Genomic DNA, 20,865 nt, shown 5'->3' with positions numbered 1-20,865 from the left:
TGCTGGGAACCAATCAGAGAATAGTAAACAAGTATCTTAGTTTCTTAATATTATGGAAAATAGTTCCTCCAAAATTAATGTTTTCTTTCTTTTTCATTGCTCTCCTTTTATAATTTATGTAAAATAAATGTTTTAAAGTTGAAGTATATTCCTTACTAAATGTTGAGTATTATTTTCGTATTATGTAAAGCAGGGTTGGCAGGTTTTTGCGGTTTAAACACTGGTTTAAACCGTCACGTCAAAAACCTCACTGTCAAAAATGTCGAAAACCTATATTCATAAGTGAAATTTAATTAATACATAAAATTTATATATTTTTTAAAAAGGATAGCGTTTCTAAATATGTTCTAGAAAAAATAAATTTAAAATTTTGAAGAAACATTTATATTTTGAATAGTAACCAAAATCTTGTACTTTTGAAAGCTCTCATCTTTTGTAACATTATGTATTCATTTTCATGTGTTATTGAAAATCTGCAGTGATATTATTAAGAAATTTATTTATAACCAAATTTAGTGTATAGTATAGATTATACTAAAAATTAGACATTTTTAAAGATAAACATTAGCAGTTTTGTACATTAGACATCTTTTAAAGAAAAATCTTTTTAATATTCTTTTAAATCTTCTTAATAATCTTTTTAACATAAGACAATACAAATTTAAGTGCTTTCTGTTAAATACACAGAGTAGTTAGTGTCGATTTACAGTATATTCAGCCTATTCATTTACTATGCTGAAAATTTAGTTTATCCAAATACTTGTGAATTTCATTTTGCTGAATACTATATAGTTTTTTGAATATCTAAATATTCAGCTGTTGAATAATTACTTTTTGCTTTCAAGATATGCATTATTTGTATTCTTAATACAAGTGGGGGAAAAAAATTAAGAGGTAAATATTGTTTTAAAATGATAAGTGTAATAATTATAAATAAATATAATAAACAATATGAATTATATTTATCATTATTCCCAAATATAACTACTTTTAAATTCAAATTAACATACTGGATAATAAAGATATTCGGTATAACATTAAAAAAAATTTTCATACACTTGTATCAAGTTTGTATTTATACAACATAACTTGTGAGTTCCTTATAAGTATTAGTTATATGTTCCTTATATGTCAAAAATGCATAGTAATAAACTTTTAATTTTCTTAAGTATCAAAAAAAAAATTTTTTTTTTTCAAAATATAAATATTTAAAAAAGTTTTGTGCAAAATTTTTCTGCACATGCATTTGAATATCAATTTCTGAGATTTTAAATCTGTTATTATACATTAATTTTAATTAAAAAATATTTTAAAACCTGCTGATTACCTATAGTATAATTAATTTTCAATATAATGCATGGCAACTGTTGGTAGTTTTGAAGTTTATATATTTTCTTGGTAAACTTCAGTTTTCGACATTTTTGACGGTTTAAACCAGTATTACACCCTTGTCATGTCAAAAACCACTTTTTGACGTCAAAAACCCAACCCTGATGTAAAGTTATAAAAAACATGAATTTTCCCATTGTTTTTTATCATTTCAATCTATTTTAACTTTATTCGGATAAATTGATTTTGATTTCCTGATTCTGTTTAATTTTCTAAATTATCAGTTTTGCAGTTTATAATTTTAAACATTTAAAACAGAGTTGGCAAGATTGAGGACAGAATGGATCAATCCACGTTTTAAACCATGCTGTCCAAAACCCCTTTGTTCAAAATCCGTTTCTTCAAATTATGCCACAATTTTTAAAAAAATATTGCGAAAAATAAAAGGTTAATTTTTGAACAAGAAACAGAATGAAGACAAGTTTTTGTTTTATTAAAAATGCTTATCATCAGGGGTCTGTTTAGAAGAAATTTGGGTCCGTTAACGGACCCTTCACAAAATATCTTTTTATAAAAACGGACCCTTCACAAAATATTTTAACTTAAAAACGGACCCTTCACAAAATGATTTTTCTTTTAATCGGACCCTTCACAAATTTGTTTATCTTCATTATTGTTTTGTTAATCGGATAAACCCTTTCCAGGGCAGAAAACAAGAAAGATGGATGAAAACGAATTAAGTTTTGTCTTCGGCACACGATTCTTCCATTATTCGTCCGAAATGAATATTCTGTGTTCAGCAGTATAGGCTAAATACCAAATATTTGTATGTTGCATCTCTAATTTAGAAGCAGCAATTGTTGTTTATTTTTTAAAATAAAATTTTTTTAATTATAATTTTACAGTGTTGAGCATAATTTTGTATGTCTTTACAATTTAAAAACTCCTTGAAAAAGTTTTTTTTGTTGTTGCAATAACGGACCCTATTTGCACAAATTCATAAAAGCGGACCCTGGTTGAAAGAATGTGAGTAATTTTTTCACAATTTCACGAAAAACGGACCTTTCACAAAATATCTGGACAGACCCCTGATCATTATTTTTAATATTGCATTTTTTTAACCTTATGCAAAAACATCATTTTTCAGTATTAAAAGCACATTTATTCATATTTCAAGGATAAGGTATTCACTTTTGTTGTTCAATGAATTGTGGAGCTTCAAAAGTTATAAATCTTTTCCTACAATTTTATTTTCCTTTAATAAGTTAAAGTAAATTGAATAAAAAGAGAGTATCAAATATTTATTAACATATGTAATTATTACGTGTGCATTGGTTAACGTCAATAGAATTTTTACCTTTCACCAAAGTTCAAGGTTTTGGGCACATTAAGTCAGTTTTAGTTAGTTTAGAAGAGATTTTAGAAAGAAAAAAAAAAGGAATTATATTAAATACAATTTTTTTCCAAACACGATAGATCCCTGAAATTCTTAATAGTTGATATTCACATTGAATATACCGACAAATGTCAAAACTTAGCTTCTATATAACTACTTTTCAGATCTAAATAATTTCCATGTTCAAGACGTTAAATCATTACATTTTAAAAACAATAGCATAAATATAAAACTTCTATGCCATACAAACTTTCGAAAAAGCTAATATCAAGCTGCGCATATAATTACGCCTTTGAAAATCATAGAAAAATTAAGATTTATCAATTATAATCGCCAAGTCTTGGAAACTTCAGGGCAGTTGCACGCGAGAAACTATAAAAAACATCACAGAAAGGGACCAACTCGAAAGGTATAACTCGTAGCCAGTCCCAGCAAGCATCTACATGTTTTTTCTTCAAAAAAATTTTCAAGTTTTAAAATGTATTTGGCACCTCGACAATTATAGTTGGCGCGTCAGATCACGATACGGAAATATCCCCAAAATTTACAATCAATTTAAATTGTTTACATGCAGAACACTATTGACATATACCAGATATGAAACAGAAGAATTAGGCATTATCATTATTCTTACACTAGAAAAACAAGGTTTTATCTGATAAGTTTTCTCAAAGATACTCAAGATTGTTATCAATTTCCTGAATTAACCCCTTAACTGCCGCGGGCGTATATATACGTCTCGGCCAGACGATGTGTTAACTGCCGCAGGAGTATATATACGCTTTCCCGAAGTACGATGCTTTGCATTGCGCTGCTATAAATAGAACTACACCCCTACTTCAGAATGCAGTAAAATGACCTTGAAAGTGTTTGCTTTGCAAATATATTACTAATTTCGGAGGAGGGGGAATGGGAAAAGGATGTTATGGAAAAGTGATATCGTATTAATCGTTTGCTTGTCTCTTTTTGAGTAAGGTCTGGTTTATTCGTTTTTCGATTTCATTTCCCCTGTGTATTTTGGTGCTTTTTATTCTTTCCATCAACGTCTTCAAATGCATCGCGAAAATGTGCTGCTTGTTCAAGAAAAAAATTCATCGTGAATCCCACTATCAGTGCAATGAATGTGATGTTGGTTTATGTGTACAACCATGTTTCAGGATTTATCATACAACAGCTACGTTTTAACATCTTTTATATTGTATTGTTATTATTTAATTTAAATTTTGTATTTTCTTTCTTTCCTTTCTCTTGTCTTGTAAAAGTAAACTGTTTTTAAATTGCAACGCGTGCATCATTTTACCCCACCAAAACACCACGTAAGAAAGTTCACTTGAGCGAAAAACGGTGGCACTGGGAAGTGAATCACGTAAATTTTACTCGGCAGTTAAGGGGTTAAAAAATATTTTTGAGAAAATTTTCCTACCTTAGTAGTTAAGCTTTAAAACAACAAAAAGTATCAGTCAAAAATAATCTAGGAAACTTCGAAAAGTGTGAATTTATGGAAAATTTTAATCACTCTAAAAATGAAAAAACGAAATATTTAATTTGTTCATGTACATAACAAATTAACTATTTGTAAGCAAAAATTGTGTTTCCAATAGACAAATGAAAATTTTATAAAAAAAATCATTGTGTTTCTCAACTAAAAATTAATCCTTAACTATTATCACCTCAGTATATTACACCCTTATATAAGGCAGGAGTTAAAGCTATTTAGAACACACGCTACAAATCGCACACAATGTTATGCAGGAGTTTTAATTTTATTTTCACACATTTCCTTTTTACCGATGTCATAATAAATGAATAATCATGAAATATCCAACATACCTCCTTTAGGAATCTTTACTGTTTGCCCAGCCAAAATAGTCTTCATCGTGAAGAGTTAACTAAAAATTAACAAAGTAATCAAAAAATTAACAAAGTATCAAGCTATTTGAAGATAATTTTATTCAATCAAAAATGATTAATATTTATTTTAATGCGAATCGATCACACTTAGATTAACCAATTCATCTGCAATTTAGGAATTAATCAGCTGTATCACGGATTTTATAACATGTAAGTTCAGTATATATATCGCTGGTTCAAAATTAAAACGACACTTCATGAAAACATAATTATTGTTGTTTGAATGAGAAATGAGTGCAGAAGTGTCATTTTAACTTTAAACCAGCTATATCATTTAGGTAAGAAAAAAATACTACAAAGTTTCTAAGCGATTAGCTTGATCCTTACAATATATATCAATACTCACAGCTTCACATAAATTGTTATAAATGCTATATATACAGTTCTACAGTGACCATAACTAAAAACAACATTAATAAAGTTAAGCATTACTAAACATTCCATTCATTCATCTGAACATACAGCTAGATAACATGTCAAAAGAAAAGCAATGCAAAAAATTTAGAAATAACAAAAATAACCACTTAAGGATACAATAGCACTAAACATATTAAATAGATTAATATTTTATTGAGAATTAATTTTAAGATTAATGAAGATTTTTAACTTACGATCTCGCTCTACCTAGATCGACGGCAGGACACTTGATTACAAACCATAAACCAAACATACAAACAGTGTTGCCAGAACTTATGATTAAAAAGTAGCGAATGGGAGCTCCGAAAGTAGCGGATTCGAACATTTTGTAGACCAAAAAATAAACGAGTAAATAAAAAAAAAACAATATATATATATTAACAAAATTAATATCACAGCATTAATAAAGTGTAAAGTTTGCCATGTTTTGAGTGTTCTAATTTATTTGGCTATATTTCTGTAAAACAGCGCCGTCTGCTATATTTTGGGTAGCATCATAGCAAGCTTGCGGAGTCTCCCGAATTCATTTGTGGTTTGTTTTGCTGAAAGTGTTAAATTGTTGTTGTTGTTGTTAATTTACGTCGCACTAGAGCTGCACAATGGGCTATTGGCGACGGTCTGGGAAACATCCCGGAGGATGATCCGAAGACATGCCATCACAATTTTGATCCTCTGCGGAGGGGATGGCGCCCCCGCTTCGGTAGCCCGACGACCTGCGCGCGAAGTCGAGCACTTTACGGTAGCACAGTTTAACGAGGACCAATACCGCACACCCTCGGTCCCTACGCAGACTGATCCAAGTGGTCACCCACCCGCACACTGACCGTAGCCAGTGATGCTTGACTTCGGTGATCTGCTGGGAACCGTGTCTTAACGATCAGTCCACTGCGGGACGTGTTAAATTGAAAGAACGCGTTATATGAAAAACACTAATATTATAATAATATTGGATAGCGCGTTTTTTCAAGCTTTTTAATGTGTAAAAATCAGTCGGGAAAAGTAACCCCACTTTCCAATCTTCTATCAAAATTAATATCCTGGTTGTGAATCAAAATATGTTTTTTTTTTTTTTTGCATAAGAAATATTATTTTTTCATAATCTTTTTTTAATACGTAGAAAGCTAGGTAGTTCTGTAGAAAAAGATACTATTGATAAAAATATATTTTTAAATTTCGTAATTAAATTTTTAAAATAAAATAATTTTCAGCAATATTTAATTTAGAAAAGAAGGAATAAATTGCAGAAATTTTTGAAATATCGTCTTAACACATTAGCTTATTCTTTTGACTAAGTTAACCCACTAAAAATGCTAAATGCAAAATTATTGTAGTACAAGATATTAGAATTGTATAACCGAAAGTATTCGCGATCGCAACACTCGAATACGCCATCTGGGGAGAGACCGGTTTCATGCCTTTAGCCCTTCTCCCTTCCCTCTTCTCCTCTTTTCAGTTATATAGGAATGTACTACGATATTTTCCCTTTTCTTAATATTTTTCCTTTTTTCTTAATAAAAATATTTTCTAAAATTTTCGTGATACTTTTCTTTAGAACTATGTTTAATGTAGTTTTCAGTTCCATATAGTTTTTCAAGTTAAAAGATTTCAATCTATATGAAAATCAAGAGAGAAACTAACGTACTTCCTTCCTCTATGACTTTCCACACGCTAATGGGGAAAGCATGTGAAGTGTTGCCATAGGAAAAGAGTTCTGCTCTACGCCACCTGCAGCCCATTTCGATCGCCAATGTTATCTGCCTCTTCATTTTCCTCTGTCGATGATTCCCCATGATAAATCGATGAATTAAATTTGAGCATTTTAGCTGATGGTACAAAATCATAGCAACATGTATTTCTATCTTCAAACATCATTTTAATTCGAAGAATTGATTATAAAAGTTCAAGTCTCATTCTGTTTCAAAGCTTGGTTTTTGTTGACGTTACCCTTGAAAACACTCTCTCAACTGTGGTATTGCTAATCGGTAAACTTTACATATTTAATCCAAATTGAGACAATTTCTTAAAAGCAAGATCATCACCTGCATTTTTAATTGTTGTGACCTTGCACCAGAAATCTATCCCATTTGTAGGAATGCCATCAGGAAAAAAAAATTGTCCCACTTTGTTGGTAAGAGACAGCGCCACTGATTTTATATCTCTCCAATTTGGGATTTTTGCGGTAATAATTCTATTGGCAAATCTGAAAATGGTGGACGTGTATGCGATAAGCAAATGTTCAGAGAAAATTTTTCAATTTTATTTGAAATTTCCATATTTCCTGGAATGCTATTTTTCGTGAAACTGTAAATATATGGTAATTTACAAAAGTAAAATGAATTTACTAAAAATCATTTAAAAGTACGATATTTTTTGGAAACTCATTGTCATTCACAACAACTATTTCATTCAACATGTTTAATGACTCTAGATTTAAATTTTCTGAGTTTCAAAGCGAAGCGAGTCACGTGATTTGTTTTTCCAGAAGATAACCGATTAATAGTGGTTGAAGACTTTTTTTCCCCATCACACTCTCCGTATATTTTTCCATATAAATCTTCGCGATTTCACGAGTCTACGATTTGAAACATAGATATGGACAAATCAAGAATCCAAATCTAAAGTTAAAGCGTTTTTAACAACAACAAAAAATGTCCTCTTTGAAAAGGGTAAAGAAACTGCAAACTTTCAGAATCATTTTATAACGGGAAGGGGAAAATTTAAAAAAATTTATATATATTTCTGTGAGGAAAAAAGTAGCGCATTTTTAAGATTTGTAGCATTCGAAAAATAATAAGTAGCCCAAAAAGTAGCGGGTAGCCCACTGATTGGTGAGTGTTTCGCCTGAAAATTTATATATGTTACCGTTAAAGTATATAATGCAGTTATTTCATAGAATACCTAGTTATTCCATGAAATAGCAGATCATGTCCGTTAAAGTGTGTAATATGTTATTAATTTGACACTTTAACTAGTTATTCTATGAAATAACTAGGTATTCTATAAATTAACTAATGAGAGACAGTTAAAGTGTAAAATAAACAATTGATCTAAAATGAAATAACTAGGTATTCTGTAAATAAACTAATGATAGACAATTAAAATGAAAAAGAAGCAATTTATCTAATTTATGCAGCGTATAAATGGTATTTATGGAAACGTACCAGAAAATCATTTGTTACAACAAGGATTACTAAAATGACACTTGGAATTACAAAGAACATTATTTCTAAAACAAAAACATTTTTTGTTGAATAGCTCATAAATGCAGTAGGGGTGGATGGTAAAAAATGTTGTCGTGAGGGATATATGATTATAATGTAGATTATTTTACACTTTAACGGGCTGCAGATCGTTATTCTATGAAATAACTAGTTAAACCGTGAAATGCAAGAGAGTTTTACACTTTAACGGACACGATCAGTTATTTCATGGAATAACTAGGTATTCTAAAAAATAACGGATTTCATACTTTAACGGTAACATATACATCAATCCAGGAGCTGTAAACAACTCTAGTAGGTGTTGTCTGAACTCGCAACCATCGAACGAGCTAGGGATAGAAAAATGACGTCATTTTGACGTCACGGTTCTACTCCTATGGAAAACCTAAAACCTCACGCTTTCGAACGGATTTTGCTAACGGGCTGCGATCTTCATTTTTCCTCCCATCTATCGGAAAGCTTTCACCTAACAATTTGCTGGTGAAAGCGATTCGAACGTTCGAATAGGATGCGTTTAGCGCTGGGATTAAATTAGATTTCCGATTTCAAAGATAATTTTTACCCAGATATTTTATGATTTTTTATAATCATTTACCTAGATATTTTATGAATATATTTCAGACATAATTTTTTCTCTCACAAACTTATTATTTCATATAATGAATGGATTAAATAATTAGTTTCGGTTTCTAGCAGAACTTATAATAAAATCTATAATAATCTTGCACGACTTTAAATAAAACGTGAACATTTTTTCTGTTCCAAATTTTTGTGTATTCTTAGCCATAATATGTTTAGTATAATTATTGCCATGTTTTTATTAACTTTTATTTTAATTACCTCGTAATATTTTCAAAATATCTGCTGAAAAAAAATGGAATTTTTTTCTTTAAAAAATTGGTGAGTTATGACTGAGATTAGTGCCAAATAAATAAAAAAGATTACTATAACTAAATAGTATAAAATTTAAATAAGAATTACTATAAATTGTATGCTTATTTTTAATCCGCTATGCAATTTTCTATCATAGATTTGAAAGAACTGAAGCTTTTAGAATATGATCGGATTTGTAATTTTTATAAAGTAGTTGATTAGTTTAGATGCATAATTAAGAAGCATAATTTCATTTATTTTCACTTGTCTTTTGAGTTGGGTAGTATATGAGTGGGTAATAAAAAGCATGGAATATGAAGAGCGGAAATTTTTTCGATATAATCGTTTTTGAATTATTATTAAGTTGCAGTTAAATATAGATGCATAATTAAGAAACATTTTTATTATTTTTTTCATTTTTCTGTTCATACTTTAAATGCGAAAATTTCATCTTTTATTTTCTAAGACAAAAAGATATTTTTACTCTTATATCTATCTATAATGCCAAAATATATTCGACAATTTATTTTTTGAAAAATTATCTATTATTTTTAGGAATAAAATTTGTTAAGATTAAGATTAAAAAAATTCTAAAATCACCTTTTTTAAATTTTTGTTGTTGTTAGAAATAGCATTAAAAAAGCAATTGAATAAGAAAAGCGTTTTAGAGTTATTTCTTAATCTTCTGTTTGACATTTGATCTTTTTAAAATAATTACTCCTTTAATAAAATGGTAAGTAATAAGTTTTAGGGTGGAAAAAAAACTTAAGCATTATTTTCTTTTCTGTTTTGAGATTCTCCATTAAGTATCAGCTAAGTTATTCTAAAGATATTCACTTATATTTATTTGTTATTATTAAACTAGCGTTATTATGTTTTTATTCAAGTAATACTTTAAATTATCTTAATGTATGCGATTAATTTTACTTCAAAAAGCTTTTTTCGAATTTTTGCGACGTGTAAAAAGAGAGAATTTCTTTTGAATTGCTTTTGCATAATTTATTTATATACAGAATGGTAAATCATAAGAAAAAAATATCCTGCGTCAATCAGAAAAACAATTGAGCAAATTTTGTTCTTAAAAATGTGTGCAATAAAAACTAGTTGATATTTGCATCGAGCTAAACTACTAACACTAATTTGTGATAAAATAAAATCACGAATAATCCTTATGGCTAGACCATTTTCCATTGCTGTACAATGGAAATGTATAACTAAAAGTTCTAACTCCCAAAAGTTCTAACAAAGTTCTCATGACTTGGCACCCTTGTCTTCTGAGTTGGATTCCATATAAGAGCATAATAAAAAGACCGGAATATAAAGAAAGAAAACTTTTTTAATAAAATTGTTTTTGAATTAATTGTTTTAAAGTTGCTGGTAAATTTAGATGCATAATTAAGAAACCTTTTTTAATTATTTTTTTCCTTAATTTTCCTGTTCTCAATATTCCAAGAAAAAATTATTTATATTTCTAGTCTTATAATTATGACATCGAAATATACTCAAAAATTTGTTTTTTAAAAATTATGTAATATTTTATGAAAAAAAATTGTTAAAATAAACATTAAACAATTTCTAAAAAAATCACATTGTTTTAAATATTTTGTTTAAAAATTGTACTAAAAAAATTCTAGACTAAAGAAAACTTTTTAGTTATTTCTTAAGCTGTTGTTTGACATTTGAATTTTTGAAAATACTTATTGTTAGTATTACAAATTTTAGGGAGAGAAAAAATCAAGCATAATTGTTTTCTCTGTTTTGAGATTTTTTTTTAAATATTAGTTAAGTATTAATAATTTGCTAAGTATTATTAATTTTTAAATATTAACTAATATATTCTGTTTTATCTGTATTCATTGGTAATTATTATACTAATCTTTTTTTGGTATTATTCGAATAATATTTTAAGTTATCCTCATTGATGCAATTAATTTTAATTCAAAAAGTCTCTTACAAATTTATGTGGCACTTAAAACAAATATTTTTCCGAATTACTTTTTCATAATTTATTTACATACACAATGGTAAATGATAGGGCAAAAAAAAATAAAATCCAGCATCAAATATAAAAACAATTGAGAATATTTTGAAATTGAAAATGTGTTTAATTGAGAGTATTAAAAATACTTGTAACGAGTTAAACTTTAAAAACGAAGTTGTGATATAAAAAAAATCACGAACTGCCCTTATGGTTAGAACGACAATAGTGAAATTGTGTAACTAATAACTCTAACATGAAATTCTTAAATAAAGTACAACTACTTGGCATCCTTCTCTTCTGAGTTGGGTTTAATGTAAGAGGGTAATGTAAGGCAAAAAATTCATTGCAGAGAATTTTTTTCCAAATCTAGTTCAATATAACACAACGATTGAAAATACCATTTCCAAAAAAGAGATAAATTATTAAATTTGAAAAATAAATATTGCATTGTTTGAGTTGCGAATTGTAATTTATTATAAAAAATATTATAAAAAAGAAGAAAATAATGTTTTTCTTGAAAAAATAACTTACAATTATTTGTAGTCCGTGGATCGAGATTCAGACAGAAAGTAAAAGTTTATTAACAAAAAGCAAACAAACACATACAAATTTAAAAAGAACGCCATCTGGCGGTATAAAAAGAAAAAAACTTCGTAGCTATCCTTCCCAGGGAATGACAACAATCTCCCCCTGCGAGAAGGATTTTACTTTTTAACACATATAACAATATACACATAAAAATATTAATTCTCTTAACATAAATTTCAAATTAAACTTATTTTTTCCAAAGAAAAAATTAACTTCTCAAAAGTTACAGCTTTAGTTAAAAAATCAGAAATATTATCATTAGTATTCTTATAAACAGTTTTTAAAATTTTATCTTCAATCATATCTCTTACAAAATGAAATTTAAGATTTACATGCCTGGTTTTGTTAGAAGATTTACCGTTGTTCAACCAGTCAATAGCTGCTTGGCTATCAGAAAACATAGTAACAGGAGCATCAATAAATTTTTTACAGTTCAGTTCATTTAACATATTTATTATCCAAGTAAGTTCTCGAGCTGTGTCAGCTGCAGCAAATAATTCAGCTTCACATGTTGAAAGTCCAACACATCTTTGCTTTTTACTTTTCCATGTTATAATAGAATTACCTAACATAATTACACAACCTGAAAAAGATTTTCCTCCTTCTGCATTGCCCCAACTTGCATCCGCACTACAGTTTAAAATACCAAATTCTTTACTATAAAACAAGACTCTATCTTTTGAACCGTTCAAATATTTTAAAACTCTCTTGGCCAAAACATAATGCCTTTTTTCAGGACGTTTATTAAATTGTGATAAATAACTAGTTACAAAAGCAATATCTGGTCGGGTTCTATTTGCTAAATATAAAAGTTCACCGACTATTTCCTGATAATCAGTTTGATCTACTAAATCATCAGTAGGATTAAAACATCTATCTTCACCTTTAGTTATGGGAATATTTGTTTTCTTGCAATTTTCCAAACCATATTTTTTCATTAAAAATTCAATGTAATGAATTTGAGATAGACCAATTCCGTTTTCTTTTTGTGAAATCTCAATGCCTAAAAATTTTGAATCATTAGTTGTTTCTTTTAATTCAAATGTTTGATTAAGTTTTGAAATAATTTCCTTGTATAATTTCGAATTATTAGAAAATATTGCCAAATCATCTACGTATACACAAATTGCGAAAAAATCATTATCATTAATTTTAGTAAATACGCAATTGTCAGATGCAAGTTGAGTGAGACCAATCTTTTTAAGTTCATTTTTTAACTTTATATGCCAATTTCTACCAGATTGAGGTAGACCATAAATACTTTTATTTAATTTGCACACTTTATTTTTACCATATTTATCTTCAAAACCTGGAGGTATTTCCATGTACAGAGTTTCATCAATATCATCATATAAATATGCAGTTTTAATGTCAAAAAATTTAACAAATAAATCCAATTTTGCTGATAAAGCAATTAATAACCTGAATGATTCAATATTTACCACAGGTGAATATGATTCAGAATAATCAACATTTTTAATTTGATTAAATCCAGCTGCAACCAGTCGCGCTTTGTAAATTTTGTTATTATTGTCATTTTTAATTGTATACACCCATTTACTTTTTATTATTTTATCCTTCTTAGGCCTCTCAATTAATTCAAAAACCTTATGTTTCTCCATCGAAAGAAGTTCGTTTTCCATCGCGGTTTTCCACTCGGAATATTTATTACTGTTTATCGCCTGGTCATAATTTTGAGGAATAGATGATCCTTTCAAGGCTAAGTTCGCGTTAGCTGATATTTTATTTTTAATTCTTTCAGAACGTCTTAATGCAGGAGTATTTTGATTATTTTCTTTTTGTGAATCAGCACTTTCTTGAGAAGATTTATGAGAAAAAGAATGTTCACTGCTTGATTCAGTTGGAGGGGAGTTTTGGGTTTCAGTTTCGATCTGTGGTAGAGTTATATTAAACTGGGTCAAATCCTCAATGTTCCATATGCTACATTCATTTTTGTTTGTTAGAAATTTACTTCCTCTTAATGATTCGTTAAATTTAACAGATCGCTCTTCAATTACAATATTTTTATCGACATCATATATTCTATACGCACGCCTTTCTCTAGAATAACCGACGAAAATGCCACGTTTTCCCGGAACATCAAATTTATTACGGAATTGTTTAGGTATATGAAAATAAACGACACATCCAAATACTTTTAAGTAGTTAAGTTTCGGTTCTTTTCCTGACCATATTTCAATCGGAAGATTCTGTTTATTTTTACGTGGTGTTAGATTAGAAATGTGAGTGCTAAAATTTATCGCTTCAGCCCAGAATTTTATTGGTAATTCACTTTCATATAATAATGTTCTAGCCCTCTCTACTAATACTCTTATGGCTCGTTCAGCACGTCCATTTGACGAAGGATTATACGGTACTGTTTTTTCATGTATGATCCCATATTTTTCAAGAAAACTATCAATCTCGTTATTAACAAATTCTAAACCGTTATCTGTTCTGAATCTTTTGATTTTCTTATTCATTAAATTTTCATATCTTTCTTTAAACATACAAAACATTTCAAATACTTCATTTTTATGCTTCAAAAAATAAGAAAAGTACATCCCAGAAAAATCATCCACTAGTACTAAAAAATATTTTGAATTTCCTAATGAATCACAATTTATAGGGCCTGCAAGGTCCGCATGAATTAACTCTAATATAGAATTACTTTGTGCAATATTAATTGTTGGATGACTTTTATGAGTTACTTTACTTATATCACAAGATTCACAGCGATAATTTTCAAAATCTTTAAAATTTATGCCAATAACATTTTGCATCTTTACCATGTATTGTGGATTTAAATGACATAGTCTTTTATGCCAAATATTATAAGTATCCAAATTACATACTTTATTACATTCTAACTCAGAATTATTTACATCACTATAATCAAAAAATTTAGGTGAAATGTTATTACATGGTTCCATTAAAATTTCAAAACGATTGTTTACTTTTACGGCTTTTAAAACATTGCGATTATCATTAGTTAAAATCAAAATATCATTACCGTTAGATTCAATTTTATATCCTTTATCAATTAATTTAGATACTGAAATTAAATTGTTTCGTAAATCTGGTACATATATTACATCGTATATTGTTAGATTTTTACTGCAATTATCAACTGTTGTTGTAGCTTTTACAATACCGATTCCTTTTGAAATTAAATTTGACTTCTTACCTGCTAATTGTATTATTCCATTAACATGATTTAAGTTTTCAAAAAAGTTTAAATCTTTTACCATGTGTGAAGTAGCACCAGAATCCAAAATAAAAACAGTTTTGTTTTTATCAGTAGCACTAGAATTTATTTGGTTTTGTTCTTGTTCAGCGGTAAGTGCGAAATTTTCACTAGAATGTTTATCTTGATTTTCAAATGCACAATGAGCGTTATTGTTTTTGGTTTTGTTCATACCCGATTTATAGTTCGTAAATGTTCTTTTTTCTTGAGATGTTTGGTTTTGATTTTCCTCATTCTTGTTTCGGAAATAGCAGTCTTTAGCTAGGTGATTCGTTTTATGGCAGATGAAACATTTCTTCCTGCTTCTATTTTCATTTTTATGTTTTACTCCGAATGCTTCTGTTCGTCTGGGAATATCATTTCTTAATTTTGATAGGATGTTTTCTTCTTCCCGCAGTATTTCTAAAATTTCCTCCATTTGTTTTTCGCGTTGGGTTTTTAGGATTTCCCTTACGTTTACAAATTTTCCTCTTAATCCTCTAACAGTATAATAAACAAGTTCTCTTTCAGAAATTTCCAGTCCAAGTGATGAACATTTCGTTTTAAGTCCTCGTGATCTTGCAATATAGTCTGACACATTTTCATTTTCTTTCATTTCAAGATTTTTTATTTCGTTACTTGCATCGATTTTTCGATCTTCGGTTTTACCAGTAAATGTGCTTTGAATTTTTTCCCATAGAATTTTTGCGTTAGTTTCGTTTGCGAACTGAAGACTTTGGTCATCAGAAAGCGATAGTTGTATGTATGCAACTGCGTCATCATTGTTTAATGTCCATTGTTCCCGCAACTTTGGATCAACGGGGGCTTCTTCAGTTAGCACATTAGCAATTTTCTTAAGTGTCAGCAAAGCCTTGACTTTAATACTCCACTGGTAAAAGTTCTCACTGTTCAGCAGTGGGATACTCGGCAGATCCCTGTTCATTTTGATTTTGGAATCCAAACGATGTAAATCACGGCGAAACTAAGTGAAACTTTTTACTGCGTCATAATTTTCAAAACCACGCTCTGCTACCAACTGTAGTCCGTGGATCGAGATTCAGACAGAAAGTAAAAGTTTATTAACAAAAAGCAAACAAACACATACAAATTTAAAAAGAACGCCATCTGGCGGTATAAAAAAAAAAAAACTTCGTAGCTATCCTTCCCAGGGAATGACAACATTATTAAAATGTATAAGTTTACAATTGCGAAAAAAAAAAAAAAAAAGAGGAATCATAACAAAAAAGAAAGTGAAAAATTGAAAAAGCAGTTTCTTTTAAAATTGTAAAGCAAATTTTTTTAAAGATTATTTAAACTAACAATTATTTAAAAAATGCTAGTTTAAAGTTTATTTCATGCATTCTACCGATTTATTAAAGTTTATTTATTGCGCGTTATTTTGATACTTATTGTAGCTTTAAAACTAAAAGATTTTAGTGTTATAAAGTATAAAGCTACACATTTTATCAATTGCAAATAAAAAAAAAATATTATAAATAATAGAAGGTAATAAAGTAATCATAAATATAATAAAAATTTTATAAATAATAAAATAAGTAAAAATAGAAAATTGCAAAATTTTGTGAAATTAAATATTAATCATTAGTTCTTTAAATCTAAAAGCACTCGATAATATACATATAATTTCTAAAGTTTCATAATCTAGTGATAAAATTTCTGATTGACTCAATTACATTTATTTAAAACAACATTCAAAGTATGATTTTTAGAAAAGGTAATAAATAAAGATGTATTGGATTTGTATTATTTGACGTATTATTTTTTTATTTTAAGAATATTTCTTTTTTTTTGGCAAACTGTCAGTAAATATAGTTATAAGTAAATCGATTCTCTAATAATAAATACAATAATGCAAACAAGTTTAAAACGAATACTACATATTAAATTCTTGAAGAAAGATCAAAGATTAAAATATGTAAATATTTATTTTAGGGCTGTTGCTTGGCTGACCGCCTTTTTAATAAATAGAGGCATTTGATTGGTCGATTACATCATCGTTTTCATCTTTATCGCTTAATCGTATTGTCAGGATTACTAGAATGGCATTTTTAGCATTTTTGTTTGACGTAATTTTACTACTGCGCATGTTCGGTTTGATAATTTATTCGAACCAATCAAAGCACTTCGTAGACAATGAATATAGATGCTTGTATCCCCTCCTTTCCTTGTATGTACTCAGACAAAGACATAAAGATATAAAGATCAATCACTATACCAAACGGATGTTAGGGTGAACTTTGGCATAATTGGTCTCTACTCTATTTTTTCTTATTTGATTTTTATAAATTGTCATGATAAATAATAACATTCTATCTCTGTAGCAAAAAAATCTGAACACATTTTTTTCAAGTTTTTTAAAGATTTATAGTTAGTAAATTTTAAAATGAAAAAATTAATATAATCTTAAAAATTGATTTTTATATTGTTCTGAAATTCAAATACTTGAAATAAATAAATAAAAAAAAACAATTTAAGTACTTATTAGCAACATATAAATATAACTAAAAATTAAATAATTAAAATAAAATAAAGAACAGTTTTATAAGCAATCGAAGCTGACCAAAACATTTAATTTCATGAAGAACAGTAAATTGGAAAATGTTAATAATTGTTGAGATAGAGTCTCATAATTGTCTGCTAGCGTTCAATCAGTTTGTTATTAAAACTTTTTCATGGTTTTCATTTGTGCGTAATGTAAATTCTAATTATTTTCATTTAAAAAATTCCTTCAAAATATAATTTCATTCCTGTATTTAAATTACAAGTAACTTTGATATCTGGGTTATGTACAAAAATACAAAAACGTACAAAACAATTTTTAGAGCATTTCACAACATTTCCTTATATATCAAAGATGGCTATATATTAAAGATGATAAAATAAAATCATTGATTATTAAAAATGATTTCATTGCTATAATGAGCATTTCGAAAAATTTGACAAACGCTTTCTTGCTTTTCCTTAGCTCGTATCGCAGAATTTGGTTACTACAATAGCTTTCATAAGTATGCTTTTATTCTGATACTTAAATTACAAGTTACTTTGATTCCTGGGTTGCGTAGAAAAATATTGATATAAGAAGAGTGTTTCAGAATATTCACTAAGATGACAGATTGTTTTTCAAGGATGATAAAAAAAATTATTGATTATAAAGAAAAATTTCATTGCGATAATCAACATTTAGATGGAAACCTATTACCATTGAGCAATTTAAAAGATTTTTTCGTGGTTTTCCTTCGCATATAACGCAAATTTGATTATTTTAATTTAATTAAAATAAATAATAATATCTTCATTAAAATAAACTATTCTACTTACTTTCATGAATATGATTGTATTAAGATACTTAAATTGTTAATTACTTCGATTTCTGAATTGGATTAAAAATAATAAGGGCGTTTCGTTACATTCACAAAGATGATAAGCTTCATAAGGATAAAAAAGAAAAAAAGATTGGTTTTTAAAAAATAATTTCTTTTAGATAATAAACATTTAGCTAGAATCCCATTACCGATAAAAGTGATTTAAAAAAACATTTTCGTGGTTTTCCTTAGCGTGTAACAAAAAGTTTTATAATTTCAATTAAAATAGGTTATTTTTATAGCAATTGTACTTCGATACTTAACTCACTTTTCGACTTACTTTAATTTCTGGGTTCAGTTAATAAGAAGAGCTTTTCGTTCTTTTCAGAAATATGGTACCCTATCTATAAGAGTTAATAAAAATTAAAAAATGGCTGTTCGTAAAAAATATTTTCATTGAGATGATGATGAACACTTTGCTTGAATCCTATTACTATCACCAACCAATTTAAAAAAACATTTTCATGGTTTTCCTTTGCGTGTAACGCAAAATGCGATTTTTTTTTTGATTTAATCTTAATTAAAAGAAACTAATCTTTTAATTTTCATAAATATAATTTTGCTCCGATGCTTAAAGTGCAAATTATTTTATTTTATGTACCAATAAAAGCAATCTGAAAAACATTTTCGTTTGTTTTTCTTAGCGTGTAACGCAAAATTTGATAATGTTAATTTCAATTTAATCTTCATTATAATGAATTATTTTTATAACTTTCATAAATATGGTTTTATTCCGATACTTAAATAGCGAGCTACTCTGATTTTCGGGTTGAGTTAAGAACTACAAAAATATGAAGAACATCTCGTTATATTCACAAAGAAGTCTCTCAAAGATAATTTTAAAAAAATGATTCATTATAAAAAAATTCATTGCGATTACTGAACTTTTAAATGGAATCAAGCAATCTGAAAGATATTTTCGTGGTTCCCATTTACGTGTAATGCAAAATATGATTGTTTTCTCAAACTTTCATTCAAGCAAGAAAAGAAAAAAAAAAAACATTAATACCACTACTAACCACTCCAAAAACCAGAGTAAACGCTTTATTATAAAACTGATACGCCGAAAATTTGGAATTATGAAGAACTTGCCTGTATATTTTGATTCAATAAACTGGTTTATTTTCTGCTTCCCTTCTTACAGTTTTAAGTGAAAAATGAGAACTTCTTACATCTTCTGACTCTTCTACATTACTGTAAGAAACTTTGACGGGTCATTAGATTGTCCTTTGTCAACATCTGAATGAAATTAGAGTAAATAGTATTGTATTTGTAATGGCGAAAATATCAGAATGATGAAATAAACATGAACTTTTTATTCAGTGTTAAAATTCAAAAACTTAAGTACTTGAGTTCCTGTGATTTTATTATTTTACTAATAACTTATTCTAGTATGTTATATTAAAATATCTGATATATCTGGAGAAAAAAAAATTTCTAGCCAAATATTCTTTGAGTACTATTCAGCTATACTATTTCAGCTTGAAAATTGGGTTTTAACTTCTAAAATAAATTTATATAAATTAACACATTTAGTTATATTTTTTAATCAAACCATTTTATGTAAAATAATATGTTTCTTAAAAATCTAGCAAATCTTTTTCGTGTATTACATGACCAAGTTTAATCATAATGAACAACTGAAAATGTGTTTCGCTCATTATAATTATGTAAAGTCACACTTTAGAGCCATATTAAATACTAAATAAAAAAATTTAAATAATTTTTTCTTTTTCAATTTTGTTGTTATGTCTTTCTGTTTTGCGCGTATTCCACAGTGTAATTAAACACTGATATATTCATTGTTTACTCTTTTTTACTCCATACGAAGAACAGGTTGTTGTTGCTGACGTATGGAATTAGGCATAGGGGGTGCGATTGTTCTTATTTTTCAGTGGCGCCATCTGTGACCAAGAATTCGACTTCTGCCACACCATACATAACACCCATTTATAAGGAGGACCCATTCATTCATCCACAGATCGTAATTTTGACCTGAATCAGAGAACGATCGATCTCCAATCCAGTACCCCCAGAGGTTTTGATTTGTTATGGGAACATGGAGGACTTTGCGACACGGCAGAATTTAACGTGCATCAGTCACCAACTACACGGGGAGACTTCGGCCGGTGGGGTTCGAACCCACGAGCTCTCGGACATGGGCCCAGCGCCCTACCGACCATGCTACCCCGGCCATAAGTAAAAAGTGGATTTTGCAATCGTTCTTGAGGCACAGTTCAGGATTTTAAAAGCAGACCGAGTAACTCCTTCTATGCACTACCAAGAACAATGAAAAATACATACTCATAATGGAAATTCCTATCCCGGTAATTTAAAAGTTTAAGGTTTTCAGTAACATGGCTAAAAGGGAGACTTAAAATTCCTTTTGTAAAGCTAAAATATCTCAAAAATTTTACTACATATTTAATTAAGTAAAATTTTTATATGTATCTTACACTGTACTGTAAATACAAATTTTACATACTAAGTAAAATTTGTATATGTATCTTATGCAGTGGCGTATGCAGAATTTTTTCAAG

General features: G+C 28.3%; 1 protein-coding gene across 3 annotated transcripts in view; it reads right to left on the bottom strand.

The window, feature by feature from the left end:
• Nucleotides 1–5,288, bottom strand: part of LOC107449384 (large ribosomal subunit protein uL6) — a 30,792-nt gene extending 25,504 nt beyond the window's left edge. The window contains exons 1-2 of one of the 3 annotated variants that reach the window (XM_087154959.1): nucleotides 4,964–5,288; nucleotides 4,556–4,614 (exon numbers count right to left, since the gene is read on the bottom strand). In XM_087154959.1, coding sequence (XP_087011085.1) covers nucleotides 4,556–4,601 — 46 coding nt within the window. In that variant the 5' untranslated portion in view covers nucleotides 4,602–4,614; nucleotides 4,964–5,288. The remainder of the gene's footprint in view (nucleotides 1–4,555; nucleotides 4,615–4,963) is intronic. The other 2 variants (XM_087154958.1, XM_087154957.1) reach the window with 2 other exon arrangements.
• Nucleotides 5,289–20,865: the final 15,577 nt, after the last annotated feature.

This window comes from Parasteatoda tepidariorum, chromosome 11 (assembly GCF_982258835.1).
Source record: "Parasteatoda tepidariorum strain Cologne lab strain chromosome 11, Ptep-v5.0, whole genome shotgun sequence".
Taxonomy (NCBI): domain Eukaryota; kingdom Metazoa; phylum Arthropoda; class Arachnida; order Araneae; family Theridiidae; genus Parasteatoda; species Parasteatoda tepidariorum.
Note: the sequence above shows the minus strand (reverse complement) of the source record. Positions and strands in the feature narration are given on the sequence as shown.